Below are 19,249 nucleotides of genomic sequence, written 5' to 3' on the forward strand. Positions count from 1 at the left end.
GTTGTTTATGGTGGCCTGCCGACCGCGGATTCTTCGCACCACCTGCCCTACCGTTACCGTGACCGCCACCGTGGCCAGAAGTAGTAGAGCTGCCGGGTACTGGGGGCCGTAGCATTTTCTGTCCTGTCATTGGGATGTTTGTGCCCTTAAGTCACCACGCTGGGGATGCGGGTTGGCAACTAGGAAGTTTAACGTCGTACCCAGGACGAAAAATATTCGTGACTAACTAAATTCCTATTTACAATAGTATTATGATAAAATCGTCAGTAAAATGCTAACGAAAATCAGAAGCATACAACATCTCAACTACACCACCTAAAGAATGCGTAGACAGTTAATATTATTATTATTATTAGAAAGTCACAAACATAAGATATATAAAAATAAGACCTTAATAAAAAACAAAGATCGTGACGTGCGTCATTTTAGTGTTACACATAAAAAAGCGCAATAAAATGAACACACGTTATCCATAAATTAATTGTTAATTACCTCAAAAGCGTGGTCGTTTTTGGACTAATTAAACAAGGAATTATGTAACATTACGTAATTGCGTTGCTTTTGCAACATTTTGATTTAATTGCAAACCTTACTGTCGATATTGAATTAAATATACTTTAAATATATTTTGATACCACAAGTATATAAGAAATACAAACATAAATTAGGTGATAAGACCTAACTTTTTCATAATGCTGCAGTTGGACACACGAACTCGTGAATAGCCTTTTGTTTAATAATTGTCGCAGCCCATAGACGCCAAAACAGTAGGAAGCCGTATGAAGACGAAATGTCTAGAGTATTGCACGAGTAGCTAGCTGGTCTATCTTTCAAACAGATCTACGGAAAAATAGAATAGTGCCTCGCCAGCTGTCTGTGGTCTCATAGAAAGGCATTCTTCGAATTAAATTTTTGCAGTCTAGAAAGATTTTTTTTATTTCTATATGCACATAAATATAGTATTTGATCTATTATTGAAAAATTAAATCTAATTGAAAAGTCCATTCTTGGTAAATCGCATTTCCGATGCTTCATAATCAAATCGGATATTCATTCTTCTTATTCTTCTTTGTCGTACCTTCACTAATGAAAATCGTGATCATATACGATTTGTCTCTATGCTTAATATTATGAGCGTGGAGTGTTTGTTTCTTTGTCCATCTTGCACATTGACATGAAACGACGGAATGACATAATTTTTTATCCCGAAAAAACATCTCATTCCCACGGGCAACTGTTTTATTATCTAAAAAATACTTACACTTCTTCTTGGACGCGCGGACGAAGCTTGTCATCTATAAAAAGTTAACATCTGAATTAAGGATTTTATTACCTCATGCGCATATTTTAAAGCCAATCGTCTTAAATTTTAGAGGTCATCCGGTTTTAAAACTATTGTAGTGATGTTCACGGCTTTCCTCAACTCAGACATATGTATCCTCATATTTTTTGGGAAATTCATTGTTGCTATGTGTTTTACGAAAGCATGCTTATTTACGCCTTTGGTTTTGAGTATTATCATGATCGTAAGTAAATGGAATGTATTTAATCCACCTTGAGTTTTTTTTTTAATTATTAGTGCAGTAAACACATTTAATGAAAACTCGTAAATAAATTATAAAGAAAAACAGTTATACAAATAATGAAAAACGGGGACCAGACATATAAATAAAGTCAACAGGTATGTGAGTTGAAGGTGAGCTCCAACTATCTATATTAATTACATTATTATTTTTTCTTACATCAGGATTTACCTCTAAAAATTAAAAATGTAGAATTGATGCATTATTTTTAAAGAGCAAGTCTTCTAAGGGAGTTAAAACATTATTGATATCCCAATAACAAAGAAAAAATAATTCGATATACGAGTCAATTCAAGAACGATGTGACAGCGAACGTTTCCTGTAATTGAAACAAATTAACAAATTTTCAACCGATTCAAACGATCATGTTAACTTAAAATATGTTTAAATTAAAGAAAATGGCTTAAAATGCTTTAAAAGGTTCACATGAAAATGTAAATGGCAAAATGTAAATGGCAAAACGAAAAAAAAAAACAGTGTTATTTTTCTTTTATTTAAATATTTACAAAAGCATCCTTAACATATTATGTTTACTTATATAGTTGTACAAGTGCACGAACTTGTATAAGCGGCGACTATAAAACAGTGAATAGCCTTGATAAGCACTTCAGAAACCATTCTTTGGTGAAAATGTTAAAGACGTTCTTGTTTGTAGCCTGTATTGCTAATGTGCTTCTAGCAGACTCTACTGAAGGTATTTATTTAACTTGCATTATAAATTTCTTACGAAATTGTGTAACAAGAAAAAACGGAAAAAATATATACTCATGCAGCACAAATTTAGATCTCGCAATTAATTTCTTTATTTTATTTTAAAAAAAGTTGTTTAATATTTATATCCGAAATTTTTCATATTTATATTCTAAAAATCAGGCAGCGAGATTGCGTAACAAAAAAAGGACTCAACAGAAGACCACTAACGAAATTAAATAAATAAATCACTAAAATAAAGTTTTGGTGTTTTGTCTCAAGATGCCTCGTGATCAAATAAAAAAATCCCTCCCAAAAAATGTTTGCTTAGAAAAGGCACTCCTTTAATTATTTTAGTAAAATATTTACGTTGCATAAAAATTAACTATGTCTATCCCGATATAACAACAAATATTTCAAATTTATAAAATGTGAATAAAAATTGTCGTAAAGTTCTGGAACTTTCGACGAATTTCAAATAATAGTTCACCTTTTATTTTATTTGGGAATCGTTTTTTTGACAGTGTTTTTTGGTCCGCCCTATGCACCAATAAAATAAATTATTGATATCTAATTTCTACATTATACATGTATGTTATAAGACCTCAGTGATAAATAATAAGTTCCGATTAGTTTTCAATACAGACTGGGGTGCTGTTATTATAAACCCACTGTCTCTCCCAACTAGCCGGTAAAAATAATACCCAATACCGTAATTAATACCATGAGAGTTGATACGGGAATGATATAGGCACGACTTGTACTTTGCACGATTTGTGCTTCACCAAAGCAATATTACGGTTTAATCTGAAGACTACCACAACTATTGTAATTACTAAATTAATTTATAGGTAGATTTGAATTTTATTTACTGAGCTAAGTATGTGGGACCGTTCGCATAGCAATTAAAATGGACATTAACGGGTTAATAATAGTTGAATTATGAGTACATATTTGTAGACTGAAAAAAATCGGTTAAATAAAATCTATTAATCTCTTAATCTTTTTTTTTTTTTAAAAGCAGTACTCTACTGACTCCGGGAATATCTTTATGAAATGACTATAATTTCGCGCAGTTATTTATTTTACGAATAAAAATTTAAATTCGTGAATAAACTTCATAACAAAGTTATTATCTGTGAGATGGCCATGTAAGAAACCTTGAATACAAGCTAGAAGTATTGATTTGAATTATAGTGACCACAGCTATTGAATTGAAAATTTTAATTAAAGAAAAAGCAATTTTCTAATTTTTAGAAACATGTGAACAAGATTCGGATGATTATCCAAATGAAAATGACTGTGGTGAGTTTTATCAAATACTTTCTTATCTATCTGTATTTTTACATAGATTTTTACTTTCTACTACATTTGTACAACACTTTTAGGCTTAAATGAAGAATTTTCGGATTGCCCCGATGGTGCCTGCAGACCCTTAACTTGTGATGAAGTAGGATATCCTGTGCCCTGCGCAGATATTGATCCAGAAAGGGGATGCCCAAGCGAACCTAAGTGTATTTGTAAAAATGGATTCGTATTGAATAACAGCAGCATTTGTATACCAATTAGGGAATGCCGTAAGTGTATTTTACTTATTTATTCCTTTTTTTCTTTAAATATACTAGAAATAAATATTAATTTAACGTAGATACTACAATTTGGATGACTGTTTTGATTATAAAGTTGATTATAAGAAAAAAATAATTATAACTATAATATTTCACCTTCAACTTTGCCTTTTTAAACTCTTCATAAAATAAATATGCGGAATCCTTTTCCATCGTTTTCCTATAGCTTCATGCCGTGGAGATCCCAACGCTGAAGGTGGAGGTTGCGGTTTGAATTGTGGCAATCTATGTAGCAACTATGATCAAAAGCCCATCAAATGTTCAACAGATATATGTGAAGCTAATGGCTGTGATTGTAGACAAGGATATGTTTTTGATGAAATCAAACGGATATGTGTCCTACCAAACGAATGTCGTAAGAATAAAAAGCAAAAATAATTTACCTGTTGCTATTATATAATTGCTATAAACTGGGAATTACTATGACGCAAAATACTTGGTTTTTTTTTTTCCGTATTTCCCTGTTGTTATTTCCTCGTCATCGTTTCTTTAGTCTTTCTTGTTATTAAGTTAAGATACTATTGTACGGGAAATTTCGAACTTAATTGTAATATTGAGTGAGACTTTACATTTATTTTAATTTTAAGACAATTTGTTCTAGTACTTATTGAAAATGGATCTTCTCAAAAATGTTGATTCAATTTAAACTATACCGCGATCGATATCTTTATTTCTGGTCGACAGATAAAAATATCTCAGTCCTCAAATGTGCTTTACATGAAATGATGATGAATTTCGTTGATTTCATGATTTCGAAGTCGTCGTGACCTAAAAGATAAGACGTCCGGTGCATTCGTATCGAACGACATTCTCGCTCACGACTCGGTCGTGCGCGGACGTGCTTTCCGATCCGTGGCCCGCTTGCTGCGTCTCTGAACTCACAGTTGTGCTCGACAGTGTAGTGACCGTGAATACATCGTGCGTACAATTCAGTAGTGCGGACGTGCCGATCCGTTGGTCGCTTGCGATCTGCGTATCGAGGTCCATTTTTGTGCGCTAAAGTTTTGTAACCGCGAACCCACCCTTACCAACTGCCTTTTTCAAGGCAAAACCAATCGCTACGTTCAGCTTCCTGTGGCACTCACAGGCTAGCGATTTCCTAACCCTTCCCAAAAACAACAGTCTTTTTCAAGACTAGACCCCCGCTCGCGATTCTGCCTGCTGTAGCACTATACAGCCCGAGCGGGTTCCTTTCCTTTTCCCCGCCGATTGCCGTTTTCACGGCATAGGCATTCCCCCCCCCTGCTCCTTGCTGTCCTGCAGCACAGGGGGGTTACAAATCCTATCCGGGGCCTCGCCTTTCGGCGAGTTCAACAAAAGTCCCGGGGCCGCCCCCCCGGGCAAGAAGACCGAAGATGAGCGAAGATTTTGTGTGCGACAGTGATAGTGCTAGGGACATTGTCGGGTTCCTCCGGGATAGGTACCCGTCAATTAGGGCCGAGTATCTCAGCTATAGGGCCTCTCGTGGCAATCCCTCCCCCCCCGCGTCCGTCGCCGCGTATTTCAACCGTGCCTCGGAGGCACGCCGCGCGCCCCCCGCCGCCGCGTTAAGTTCGAGCGCACGTTCCGACGATGCGGCTCACATAGCGCCTAGCGCTACCCCCACCCCCGCGCCCGCGTCTATTGCGTCAGCCTCACTGACTTCGTCCGTCGCGACCTCGATCGTCTCTAATAGCTCTGTCTCTAATAGTTCAGGCTCCGATACCGAATCGGAGATGGACTTTGAATCCGCGCCCAGCCCTCAGCCCGGAACCTCGGATGGGTTCCAAACGGTTACCCGCGGTAAAAAACGTACTCGCGTCGTGGAGTCCCGGAGCTCCACAACAAAACAAACGAAATCCGCGCCCGCCTCTCGACCGAAGGTAGTAGTTACACCGGAGTCGGACTCCGCGCGCCGCGTAACCCCACCGCCGCGTCCCAAGCCCGCGCCCGCTCCTAAAGTAGCTGCCCCGCCCCCGCTGATACTTCAAGAGAAGACAGCGTGGAATCGAGTATCCCAGGCCCTTCAGGCAAACAAAATTAATTACACCCATGCGCGTAACGTCGCGCATGGGATTCAGATAAAGGTCGCAACGCCGGGCGACCATAGGGCCCTCTCTTCATACCTCCGAAAGGAGAACATAGGTTTTCACACCTATGCTCTTCAGGAGGACCGCGAGCTCCGCGTAGTAATACGCGGAGTCCCCAAGGAGTTAGACATCGACTACGTTAAGGAGGATCTGATCGCTCAGTCACTCCCCATAGTTAGTGTGCATCGGATGCACAGTGGGCGGGGCAAGCAGCCCTATAATATGATTCTTGTCGCGTTGGAGCCAACCCCGGAGGCCAAAAAGAAAATTTCATGCCTCTCGAAAGTTTGCGGCTTATCCGGGGTCTCCATCGAAGCCCCCCATAAACGTGGCACTCCCGGGCAGTGCTACAGATGCCAGCTATATGGCCACTCGGCGCGTAATTGCCACGCGCGTCCCCGCTTCGTGAAGTGCCTCGGCGATCACGCTACGTTAGATTGCGTTAGAGATAGGGAAACCGCGACCGAACCCCCAAGTTGTGTCCTATGCCTTAAGCAAGGGCACCCCGCGAACTACCGTGGATGTCCTAGGGCTCCGCGTAAGCGTTCAACCCTCCCAGCTCCGCGAACCGTCGGCCCAAAGACTTCGGCACCCTCAGTGCCGAAACCTGCCTTCGTGCCGGCTGCAGTTCCCACGGTTTCAGCGTGGAAAAAGCCGCTGCCGTATACGAAGGCGGGAACGCAAACCGCACCCCCGCCCCCGCTCGCGACACGCCCCGCGCCCCAGCCCCTGCTCGCACCTCGCCCCGCGCCCGCGTTCCGCCCCCCGCAACCCTCTGCCGTCAACGACTTCGCGCTCGTGCGCGACTTCGTCACCGCTGTTAACTTCGACCGTCTGCGATCGTTCGCAGACGCGATACGTAGGTCGGTAACCCCCGAACAGAGACTCGCGGCCGCGTTCGATCACATGGACGTATACGAGTCCGTGTCCCGCACTTTATAAAAATCTTTACCGGTAATCAATGGCGCAAAAAGGTAGAGAAAAACCGTATTCCCTTACGTTAGCATTCTACAATGCTAACGGACTCGCGCGGCAACGTGATCAAATTTTCGAATTCCTCCGCGATAATCTTGTAGATATTCTACTAGTGCAGGAAACCTGTCTGAAGCCCTCGCGTCGCGACCCGAAAGTCGCGAACTACGTCATGGTTAGGAATGACAGACTCACCGCCTCCAAAGGCGGGACTGCCATTTACTATAGACGGGCCCTGCACGTTGTCCCTCTTGATACTCCCTCGCTCTTACATATCGAGGCGTCAGTGTGCCGTATCTCGCTGACGGGACACCAGCCGATCGTCATCGCATCCGTTTATCTCCCCCCGGACAAGCCCCTTCTGAGCAGTGACATCGAGTCACTGTTCGGCATGGGAGACTCTGTCATCCTGGCAGGCGATCTAAATTGCCACCACACTAGGTGGAACTGCCATCGTACAAACGTCAACGGTAGGCGTCTCGACGCGTTTATAGACGACCTCACCTTTGAAATAGTCGGTCCCCCAACTCCAACATGTTATCCGTATAACATCGCGCTCCGTCCGAGCACTATAGACCTGGCATTGCTTAGGAACGTAACTCTGCGCTTACGTTCCATCGAAACAATGTCAGAGCTCGACTCAGACCACCGACCTGTCGTTATGCAGCTCGGTCGCCCTCACAACCCAGTCACTGTTACGAGGACCATGGTGGATTGGAATAAGCTGGGCACGTGCCTAGCCGACGCCGCTCCGCCAATCCTCCCTTGCGGCCCGGATTCGAATCCATCCCCCGAGGACACCGTCGAATCCATAAACATCATTACCGATCACATCTCTTCCGCGATCATTAGATCTTCAAAAGAAGTCGATGTGGAGGACAGCTTCCACCGCATCAGACTGTCCCCCGATCTTAGGAATCTCTTAAGAGTTAGGAACGCGGCAATCCGGGCCTACGATCGTCTTCCCACGCATTCAAACCGGATTCGGATGCGTCGTCTACAACGCGAAGTCCACTCCCGCTTAAGCGACGCGCGTAACGATAATTGGCATAGTTATCTAGAACAACTCGCGCCCTCCCACCAAGCATACTGGCGACTAGCTAGGACTCTCAAATCCGAAACTACCGCTACTATGCCTCCCCTCATACGCCCTTCAGGCCAACCACCGGCATTCGATGACGATGACAAGGCTGAGCTGCTGGCCGATGCACTGCAAGAGCAGTGCACCACCAGCACTCAACACGCGGACCCCGAACACACCGAGTTAGTCGACAGGGAGGTCGAGCGCAGAGCTTCCCTGCCGCCCTCGGACGCGTTACCCCCCATTACCACTGACGAAGTTAGAGACGCGATCCACAACCTCCAACCTAGGAAGGCACCCGGCTCCGACGGCATCCACAACCGCGCGCTAAAATTTTTGCCAGTCCAACTGATAGCAATGTTGGCTACAATTTTAAATGCCGCTATGACGCACTGCATCTTTCCCGCGGTGTGGAAAGAAGCGGACGTTATCGGTATACATAAGCCGGGCAAACCGACAAACGAAACTTCTAGTTACCGTCCGATTAGTCTCCTCTCGACGATAGGAAAAATTTACGAACGGCTCCTTAGGAAACGCCTCTGGGATTTTGTTACCGCGAACAAAATTCTCATTGACGAACAGTTCGGATTCCGCTCTAAACACTCGTGCGTACAACAAGTGCACCGCCTCACGGAGCACATTCTGATAGGACTAAATAGGCGTAAACAAATCCCGACCGGCGCCCTCTTCTTCGACATCGCGAAGGCGTTCGACAAAGTCTGGCACAACGGTTTAATTTATAAACTGTACAACATGGGAGTGCCAGACAGACTCGTGCTCATCATACGAGACTTCTTGTCGAACCGTTCGTTTCGATATCGAGTAGAGGGAACTCGTTCTCGTCCCCGTCAACTGACCGCCGGAGTCCCGCAAGGCTCCGCGCTCTCCCCGTTATTATTTAGTTTGTATATCAATGATATACCCCGGTCTCCGGAGACCCATCTAGCGCTCTTCGCCGACGACACGGCTATCTACTACTCGTGTAGGAAGATGTCGCTGCTTCATCGGCGACTCCAGATCGCAGTAGCCACCCTGGGACAGTGGTTCCGGAAGTGGCGAATAGACATCAACCCCACGAAAAGCGCAGCGGTGCTCTTCAAAAGGGGTCGCCCTCCGAACATCACTTCGAGCATCCCACTCCGTAGTAGGCGCGCAAACACCTCCGCCGTTAGTCCCATCACTCTCTTTGGCCAGCCCATTCCGTGGGTCTCGAAGGTCAAATATCTAGGCGTCACCCTCGACAGAGGGATGACATTCCGTCCCCATATAAAAACGGTACGCGACCGCGCCGCGTTTATTCTAGGACGACTCTATCCAATGCTTTGTAGTCGAAGCAAACTGTCCCTCCGAAATAAGGTAACTCTCTACAAAACTTGTATACGCCCCGTCATGACGTATGCAAGCGTAGTGTTCGCTCACGCAGCCCGCACCAACTTGAAATCCCTTCAGGTTATTCAATCACGATTCTGCAGGATAGCCGTCGGAGCGCCTTGGTTCCTTAGGAATGTGGATCTCCACGACGACCTGGAGCTCGACTCCCTTAGTAAGTATCTACAGTCGGCATCGCTGCGCCATTTTGAGAAGGCGGCACGACATGAGAACCCTCTCATCGTAGCCGCTGGAAATTACATACCCGACCCAGTAGACCGAATGGTAAACCGTCGACGTCACCCAAAGCACGTCATTACGGATCCTCCTGATCCATTAACGGTGCTTTTAGGCACCACAAGCACCGGTCACCGTCCTCGTCGAACCCGTCGCTTGCGACGAAGGGTTCGACGAGCGAACTAACCCATAGACACAGCCCACTGAGTTTCTCGCCGGATCTTCTCAGTGGGTCGCGTTTCCGATCCGGTGGTAGATTCTGCGAAGCACTGCTCTTGCTAGGGTCAGTGTTAGCAACTCTCCGGTTGAGCCCCGCGAGCTCACCTACTAACGTTAGGGCGAAGCTGAAATAGCCTCTCAAGGCTATCAGCATAGGTAGGAAAAAAAAAAAAAAAAAAAAATTTCGAACGATACAACGGTGTTCGAAACCCGCAGGCAAGGTACCGATTTTTCTAATAAAATACGTACTTAACAAATGTTCACGATTGACTTCCACAGTGAAGGAATATCATCGTGTAATAAAAATCAAAATTATAATTTGTGTAATTACTGGTGGTAGGACGTCTTGTGAGTCCACTCAGGTAGGTACCACTACCCTGCCTATTTCTGCCGTCAAGCAGTAATGCGTTTCGGTTTGAACGGTGGGGCAGCCGTTGTAACTATACTGAGACCTTAGAACTCATATCTCAAGGTGGGTGGCGGCATTTACGTTTTAGATGTATAGGGCTCCGGTAACCACTTAACCAACCACACCAGATGGCCCATGAACTCGTCCACACATCTAACCAATAAAAAAATGTAATTAATTATCGATTCAGCTTCGAAATGTACGAAACCAAATGAAGTATTCGACGAATGCCCGAAAACATGTCCACCCAGAGTATGTGGCGTAGATGAACGCACGATAAGGTGCGCTGCTCCACCAAAGCCTGGGGATCCTGCATGCAAGCCGGGATGTCGATGTGCTGACAATTATTATCGTAACGAACAGGGTACTTGCGTTACGAAGAAACAGTGCAGTATGTAAAATTATAACAATGAAAAGCTTATAACAAAAAAAAGTTGTTGAACGTTGATATTTCTTTTTAGAAATCAAATGTAATCAGAATGAGGTATTCGATTTATGTCCTGCCCCATGTCCTCCAAGAATATGCGGTATAGACCCAGCCACAGTGAATTGTATTCCGTCGCCTAAAATCGGAGATCCAGGTTGCGAGCCCGGCTGTAGATGTATTGACGGTTACGTCAGGAATAATACAGATGTTTGTATTCCCAGAGAAGAATGTCGTAAGTAATCAAAGCTTAACAAATTCTGTTACTAAATTTCAGTTCACTGACCTGTCTACTGTTAGTATAATATTTTATAAGTAAAGTTAAAAGCTGAATACGAAACTGATTAAATTTGAATTCAAATTGGCTGATGCCTTTTTATCTTTTGCATATATATTTTATTTATTTAGCTGTGGTGTGTACTGGAGAAAATGAAGAATATGATAACTGTCCAGCGCCTTGCCCACCACAAACGTGCGACAGTCTTAAAATAAAATACTCTTGTCCCAAACAACGTATCGTAAACGGAAAATATATTCCAGACGCTAAAAGTGGCCAAAAGTGCGAGGGTTCATGTCGTTGCATACCTGGCTATTATAGAAACAAACAAGGCATTTGTGTATCAAAAGGAAGATGTAGTAAGTTAAAGAGAATTAATATAAAATATCGAGGCACACATAAATTTGAGATTATCCCATCATTTTATATTAAATTCACGGCAACATCCTACCCCTAGGATCATTGGGTTCATTTAATCTTCTGAGACAATTTTTGCCACCCACGATGTAACTCTGAAATGTCGATGCTATAGTGTCCTTGAAAAAAGGAGTGAAAAAAGTTTTTGCAGTAAGAGCACAGCTGTATATGAATATAACACTGAAAGTGAAGAAGTCTAGTTTGTCCTAGATGGTTTTAAAAAGTTTGGATTTCAAAAAGATGAGGAATCGAAAAATTTTAACTCGGTATTATTCATAAATTCATTTCCAACGAAGTCCTCTTCCTTTATTTAATCAGGAAGCAAAATAGACCACAGTTTTCAAATGGTGCATGTTTAACGATGAAAATCTTCACAGAGTGCGGAGAATACGAACGATACGAAGTATGCCCATTTGATACATGCACTGCAAAAAATTGTTCTCAACTCGGATTCGCAATAGGCTGCCCTGGGCAAACTCAAGACGGTAGTTGTCCTGGTGGTCCGGGATGTGTCTGTATCGACGGGTACTTGAGAAATGACGTAGGATCCTGTATACCACAGTCAGAATGTGGTAAGTCTAGGTTATTTGTAATAGAGCCCAAAGCTTATAATTCCTTCCTTCAGGGGAATTTGGAATTATTGTCTATCTTAACACAATATGGACAAAACTGAAATCTTAAGGTTCTTTGTTTTAAAAATGCAGAAATATTTATCTATGAAACTTCACAGACACAAATACAAATTGCCCAGCTTAATGCCATCGGCATCCTCTACCAGCGAAGCAAGGATGATGCAGAACAAAAACCTAGTAGGTTCAAGGGATGATAAAATAAACTAAAACAATATAATATCCTTTATAGAAACATGCGGAGGAGATCCTAACGCAAGAGCCGGTTGTGGGAGTAATTGTAACAGAAAATGCTCCGATATTGGTGCAAATGAAACAAAAGCTTGTACTTTAGCTTGCCGTGTCAACGCCTGTGATTGCAAAGATGGGTATTATCTCGATGAAAACACCGGAAAATGTGTGCTTCCTAACGAATGCCGTACGTAGATTTACATTGTCGTTACATCATCATCGCCTCGAATACTTTAAGAAGGAATAACGTGATACGTTACTATCATTTATATTGTCAACATATATAACAACGTTATCGTCATCACCGTTGCTACAATTAATTACAACCATTTCGTTCTGAACATTGGGATACTATATTTTTTTATTTGAGACACCTTTTGGAAATTTCATCCAATAAAAAAAAACGGTGCGTGTGCCACTTGGTGCACGTGAATGAAGTGAAACTTCTTTTTCGATGTGTAGTAATGTGGTTTTCTTAATTTTTTATCCTTTAATCAGATTCTTCTTATAATAGGGAATGCTGTGTATAATAGATGCGAAATCTTCAACATTAATATTTTAAATATGTTAAATTATAGTTAGAAAAATAAATATATAGTAAGGAATACCCTACAAAAAGGGTATAAAACCTCCACGCAGCTCCGTCACCGGCGCATTTGTCGGTTGACATTCGTTGAGAGAACATCTTTCAAAGACTTTAAGTGTTAATTTAGGAAACACGAATTTTATAATAATGTTGAGGGTACAGTGCCTATAAATAGCGACGCCTTTGCTCGAAACATTCATTCGATCGGCGGCGTTCGTGAGAGAAGGTAGTCGTGGACATGGTGTGCGTGAGTCATTGTTTTAAGTCTCTGTAAACGTGTGCTAATTGTTATTTTTTTAAATGGTTTTTCTTCTGATTCCTAATATCAGAAGTGGGATAAAGGACTCAAATAGCCCACAGTAGCGTAAAACTCTGAACTTCGTTTTGTTTTACAAAGACTGCTTACTTTGATGCTTTCATACTTTATTTGTTATTTTTCTTGTGTGATTGCAAATTTTAACTGTGATAATGAGACATACTGAAACTCCTAGTACACGGAGGCGACCGTCTCGAGATGATTCTCGTAATCGAAAACGATATTATGCTTTCACGATCACAGAGATGATAGACAGAATCGCGATACGAACGATGCGCTCGCGCACGATAGAACCTGTCGCGACACGTTCTAACGATAAGGCGCACGCTGAACAGACCACCGATATTCTACGGACAGTTACGACTCCCATGTCGAATATCGTTGGTTCGCAACAAGGCCACGTAGAATCTAGTATCCCTGGTTCTGAGGCGTCTACGCTCGCCAGTGCTTTGATAAAACGTTAATAGTGATACGGGGCATAATGGGCCCTCAGATTAGAACCGTGAACGCTAATCTACCCGCGATTTGATTTCATTTTTAGTGGAGGTCAGGTTAGGCCGAGTCCTCATAGGGTTCAGGCACTAGTTGAGTCACCAGTGACTCGTAATGTCACACTTGAGGTTGACTGCATACTTCCGAAGGTGAATTCGGGACTATGTTGGCAAAATTGTCAATTCAACTTTTGAGATTACAGCTCATTATGAACATCACAAAATGCAAGACAACAGACATCCACCCTGCAGCTTCTGATAGAAAAGACGCCACCACACCTGTGGTGAGGACGCTAATTAGTGATGTCATGACTGAGGTGTCTTGGAGCCGTGAAGTTCGTCGAGAACTAGGTCGAGGTAGAGCTCATCAATTGGTACCACGGAGTGAAAAGCGACATGATGCTCGCGTGGACGGGCACCGACGAGCAGCAGCCGTTTTTAATGTCGATAATCTTGTTTTGGTAATAACTCAGTCTACAGGAAATCTAGATCCGGCAATCTATGGACCTTACCGAATGGTGAGGATTGTGCCTCACGGGCATTGCCGCCAGCTCGGGCCCCTCGATGGTTCCTGCGACAGTAGCACGCAAGTGACGTGCCGGTAGCTGCGTAATATCGGTCGGCAGGTAAACTTGATTCCGGCATACGTGGCCCGTATAAGGTTGTCGAAATTCTACCCAGTGGACGCTATACCCCTCGGCTGCTCAGCGGCAGTTATGGCAAAACTACGCAAGCAGCTGCACAATATATGGTGTCGTGGCGGGGCGAGTGGACCCCTGAGACATGTGCTGCCTTCTTTGAGAGTCAGTAAAGTTAATAATGATCATTGTTCACAAATATACGTATTCCTATGGTGAACCTGAAGGGTGAGCTATAGATGATTGCTCTCTAGTTACGTATCCCTCACTCGGAGTCACGGTGAGATGCCTCAATACGATTGGTCTAGGCTGGCGTATTGAGAAGCCTCGGCACGTTTGAGTATGGTCGGCGTGTCGGGAAGCTTCACACGTTTGAATACGCTCTGCGTGTGGAATGCACTCGTACGTTTTTAATACGATCTTCGTACGAGTGGGTCTGGGACCATTTTACGTATCCCTCACTCGTGTGATTAATTCTACACGGTGAGATGCCTCAATACAATCGGCCTAGGCTGGCGTTTTGAGAAGCCTCGGCACGTTTGAATGTGGTCGGCGTGTCGGGAAGCTTCACACGTTTGAATACGCTCTGCGTGTGGAATGCACTCGTACGTTTTTAATACGATCTTCGTACGAGTGGGTCTGGGACCATTTTACGTATCCCTCACTCGTGTGATTAATTCTACACGGTGAGATGCCTCAATACAATCGGCCTAGGCTGGCGTATTGAGAAGCCTCGGCACGTTTGAGTATGGTCGGCGTGTCGGGAAGCTTCACACGTTTGAATACGCTCTGCGTGTGGAATGCACTCGTACGTTTTTAATACGATCTTCGTACGAGTGGGTCTGGGACCATTTTACGTATCCCTCACTCGTGTGATTGATTCTACACGGTGAGATACCTCAATACAATCGGCCAAGGCTTGCCTATTGAGAAGCCTCGGCACGTTTGAGTATGGTCGGCGTGTCGGGAAGCTTCACACGTTTGAATACGCTCTGCGTGTGGAATGCACTCGTACGTTTTTAATACGATCTTCGTACGAGTGGGTCTGGGACCATTTTACGTATCCCTCACTCGTGTGATTAATTCTACACGGTGAGATGCCTCAATACAATCGGCCTAGGCTGGCGTATTGAGAAGCCTCGGCACGTTTGAGTGTGGTCGGCGTGTCGGGAAGCTTCACACGTTTGAATACGCTCTGCGTGTGGAATGCACTCGTACGTTTTTAATACGATCTTCGTACGAGTGGGTCTGGGACCATTTTACGTATCCCTCACTCGTGTGATTAATTCTACACGGTGAGATGCCTCAATACAATCGGCCTAGGCTGGCGTATTGAGAAGCCTCGGCACGTTTGAGTATGGTCGGCGTGTCGGGAAGCTTCACACGTTTGAATACGCTCTGCGTGTGGAATGCACTCGTACGTTTTTAATACGATCTTCGTACGAGTGGGTCTGGGACCATTTTACGTATCCCTCACTCGTGTGATTGATTCTACACGGTGAGATGCCTCAATACAATCGGCCAAGGCTTGCCTATTGAGAAGCCTCGGCACGTTTGAGTATGGTCGGCGTGTCGGGAAGCTTCACACGTTTGAATACACTCTGCGTGTGGAATGCACTCGTACGTTTTTAATACGATCTTCGTACGAGTGGGTCTGGGACCATTTTACAGGGATCACTGGTAACCAAATGCAGAAGACACTTAACGAAGGGCGACGCACACTGGCCCTTGGATAATAACAGGAATATGCGCATTAAGAATGATTGTGCTACTGCGCGCACTGCTCCCATGCCGCTACCTGCGCGCGCTTGCCTGCTTCAGGCGTGCATACTGCGCGTACTGCTCGCGTGCCGCTGGCTGCGCGCGCTCGCCTGCTTCAGGCGTGCATACTGCGCGTACTGCTCGCGTGCCGCTACCTGCGCGCGCTCTCCTGTTTCTGGCGTGCATACCGCACGTGCTGCTTATGTGCACACTGCACGTGATGCTCGCGAGCCGCCGACTTCACGGTGCCGTACGACTGGCAGTGACGCAGAGGGCGATGTCGCTCGATCTGTGGCCTGCTGCTTCACTCGTTGGGGACTATGATGCCTTTGGTCCACTAAGCCCGACGCAGAGAGTCACGGAGTAGTTAGTTTGTAGTCCTGCTGAGCTACTTATGCGCTCTGCCTGCATTTTCAGGATTATCTATCAGGACGGTCGAGCGGGACGCCCGCCACACGTGGTGCAGCCTCACATCGTGGTTGCAGACTGGAGCTGGGACGGCTGCCGAACTTTCGGGAGGCGCGGACCTAACAAGATCTTTCGCACGCTTCCGCATCATCGTTACGAGTAGACCCCAGTTATGTGGTCGAGGACGAACCACAGTCAGGAGAGGCCGAGTAAGGAATACCCTACAAAAAGGGTATAAAACCTCCACGCAGCTCCGTCACCGGCGCCTTTGTCGGTTGACATTCGTTGAGAGAACATCTTTCAAAGACTTTAAGTGTTAATTTAGGAAACACGAATTTTATAATAATGTTGAGGGTACAGTGCCTATAAATAGCGACGCCTTTGCTCTAAACATTCATTCGATCGGCGGCGTTCGTGAGAGAAGGTAGTCGTGGACATGGTGTGCGTGAGTCATTGTTTTAAGTCTCTGTAAACGTGTGCTAATTGTTATTTTTTTAATGGTTTTTCTTCTGATTCCTAATAATATTATTATATATTTTTTTTTAAATACTTGATTAAAATATTGGACGCTACTCGTTGCTAACGCTCGCGCTGGCCTGTAACAGGTTTACTACGCGCATGCGTTCGAGTGCTACGCATTCACTGTCGGTCTGTCTCTTTCTAGTATGGTAGCGTTCAACGTGTAACGCAACCTTGTTAGAAGTCTCATTAGAAGCTTTACTTCAATAATAATAATAATAATCTTAGCTTTCGACCAAGCCTTAATTAAATTTCATTGTTTGTTTTTTAGCTTCAATATGCGGTCCCGATGAAGTGTATTCCGATTGTACAAACGGCGGTTGTAATGCGAAAAACTGTACACAATTAGGCAGACCCGTACCTTGCGTTAAGATTAATCCTAAGAATTGCAAGAAAGGTTGCATTTGTAAAGAGGGATACTTACGCGACGAAAACGGCCTATGTGTTCCTGAACAATCTTGTCCTCGTGCGTATATGTTGTTGCTTATCGCTCATTCATCATCATCATCATCAGTCCACAGTCGTCCACTGCTGGACATAAGCCTGTCCCAAATTACATCACTGAGCCCGGTCTTCGACTCTCCTCATCCACCTCTTTTACCATCCACCAACCACCAGTCGATCATTCATATTAAAAGTATTAGTAAGTTAAGTAAATTAGGGCCACTTTTTCAACATTTCTGTCCTACAAAAATCTGGTGGTAAGACTTATGAGGATCCTGTCAGCAGCCTTACAATATTTACCGAAAAACATTTATTTAGGTTTGTAGAGTGGTACAGCTTTTTTTAAATAATAAAACTAGTAACTAATTCTACGTAATGTTTTTTTTTTATGATTGAAAGATTACTGGTGGCCCGGTGGCCTTTCCAGTTTCACCAGGACATGTGGGCGAGCAAAGGCTCAGCCAGGAGGGGTGGGATTTGCTAACAACTGCCCGAGCACTTCCAAAGGAGACCTAACAACTCAAGAGCAATTGCTTTGTGAATGAATCTACTACCGGATCGAAATCGCAACCCACTGAGAAGATCCGGCGAGAAACTCAGCGGGCTGATGCATGGGTTAGGTTGCACGTCGACCTCTTTGTCGAGTTCGACGAGTACCGTTACCGGGGTCCCTAAGCCTGCTCCTAGTGTTAGAGCTGAAGGCGTCTAATGCAAAGGTTATTGGATCTGATGGATCCGTAACGACGTGTCTAGGGCGTCGACGATGACTGGCTCCTGCATGATCAGGATTCGGGGAGTAGTCAGCGGCAGCAACGGTAAGGCGATTATTATGACGCATAGCCTTATCGAAGTATCGTTCCGACGCTGACTTCATGTATTTCTGGACTGATTTGAGGCCCAGGTCATCGTGTAGGTCAACGTTCCTCACGAACCACGGAGCCCCAACGGCTAACCTGCAAAAGCGGGATTGTAGGGATTGGAGGGATAGGGAAATAACACTGCTGTGCTTTTCGCTGGGTTGATGTCTATGCGCCATTTTCTGAACCATTGTCCGAGGGTTAGCGCTGCGCTCTGGAGTTTACTTGCGATTAGGGACTTTTTTCTACTTGAGTAGTAAACGGTTGTGTCGTCAGCAAATAAGGCTAGCTGGGTCGGTGGCGACCGAGGAATATCGTTAGTAAATAAACTAAATAGGAGTGGAGAGAGAACGGAGCTTTGCGGGACTCCAGCCGTTAGTGGTCGCGCGGAGGAGCGGGTTCCCTCTACTCGATATCGAAAAGAGCGGATAGACAGGAAGTCCCGTATGATGAGCACGAGACTGTCCGGTACGCCCATGTTGAAAAGTTTGAAAATCAAACCGTTGTGCCAGACTTTGTCGAACGCTTTTGCGACGTCGAAGAAGAGGGCTCCCGTGTAGATCGGCTTTGGTCGGTCAAGTCCTACGAGAATGTGCTCCGTGAGGCGGTGCACCTGTTGTACGCATGTGTGATTTGCACGGAATCCGAATTGTTCATCGATGAGAATGCCCTTGGATGAGACGAAGTCTCTGAGGCGTTTGTAGAGCAGACGCTCATACAGTATGCCTAGAGACATGAGGAGGCTAATCGGGCGGTAGCTCGTCGGATGATTTTTTGGTTTATCGGGTTTATGTAATCCGATAACGTCCGCTTCTTTCCACACCGCGGGAAAGATACAGTTCGCCATAGCGGCATTGAAAATAGATGCCAACATCACGATGAGTTGGACGGGTAGAAGTTTAATAACGCGGTTAGATATACCGTCGGAACCGGGAGCCTTGCGAGGACGTAAGTCTTTGATCAAGTCCTTAACTTCCATCGGGGTGACGGGTGGT

At 44.5% G+C, this 19,249-nt stretch overlaps 1 protein-coding gene across 50 annotated transcripts in view; it reads left to right on the forward strand.

The window, feature by feature from the left end:
• LOC114252100 (zonadhesin) overlaps positions 1-19,249 on the forward strand; it is a 160,670-nt gene that overhangs the window by 27,473 nt on the left and 113,948 nt on the right. For 31 of the 50 annotated variants that reach the window (XM_089736897.1, XM_089736912.1, XM_089736904.1 and 28 more), the window contains one exon: positions 17,225-17,419. The exons of 3 other annotated variants lie outside the window; for them this stretch is intronic. In XM_089736897.1, the coding sequence (XP_089593023.1) occupies positions 17,225-17,419 (195 nt within the window). Of the gene's footprint in view, positions 1-2,158; positions 2,278-3,530; positions 3,579-3,661; positions 3,851-4,067; positions 4,257-10,446; positions 10,648-10,717; positions 10,916-11,088; positions 11,317-11,751; positions 11,947-12,235; positions 12,422-17,224; positions 17,420-19,249 lie in introns of those variants that run through there. 16 more of the 50 variants (XM_089736898.1, XM_089736899.1, XM_089736905.1 and 13 more) reach the window with 16 other exon arrangements.

The sequence above is a fragment of the Bombyx mandarina genome, chromosome 22 (assembly GCF_030267445.1).
Source record: "Bombyx mandarina strain Sakado chromosome 22, ASM3026744v2".
In the NCBI taxonomy this organism is placed as follows: domain Eukaryota; kingdom Metazoa; phylum Arthropoda; class Insecta; order Lepidoptera; family Bombycidae; genus Bombyx; species Bombyx mandarina.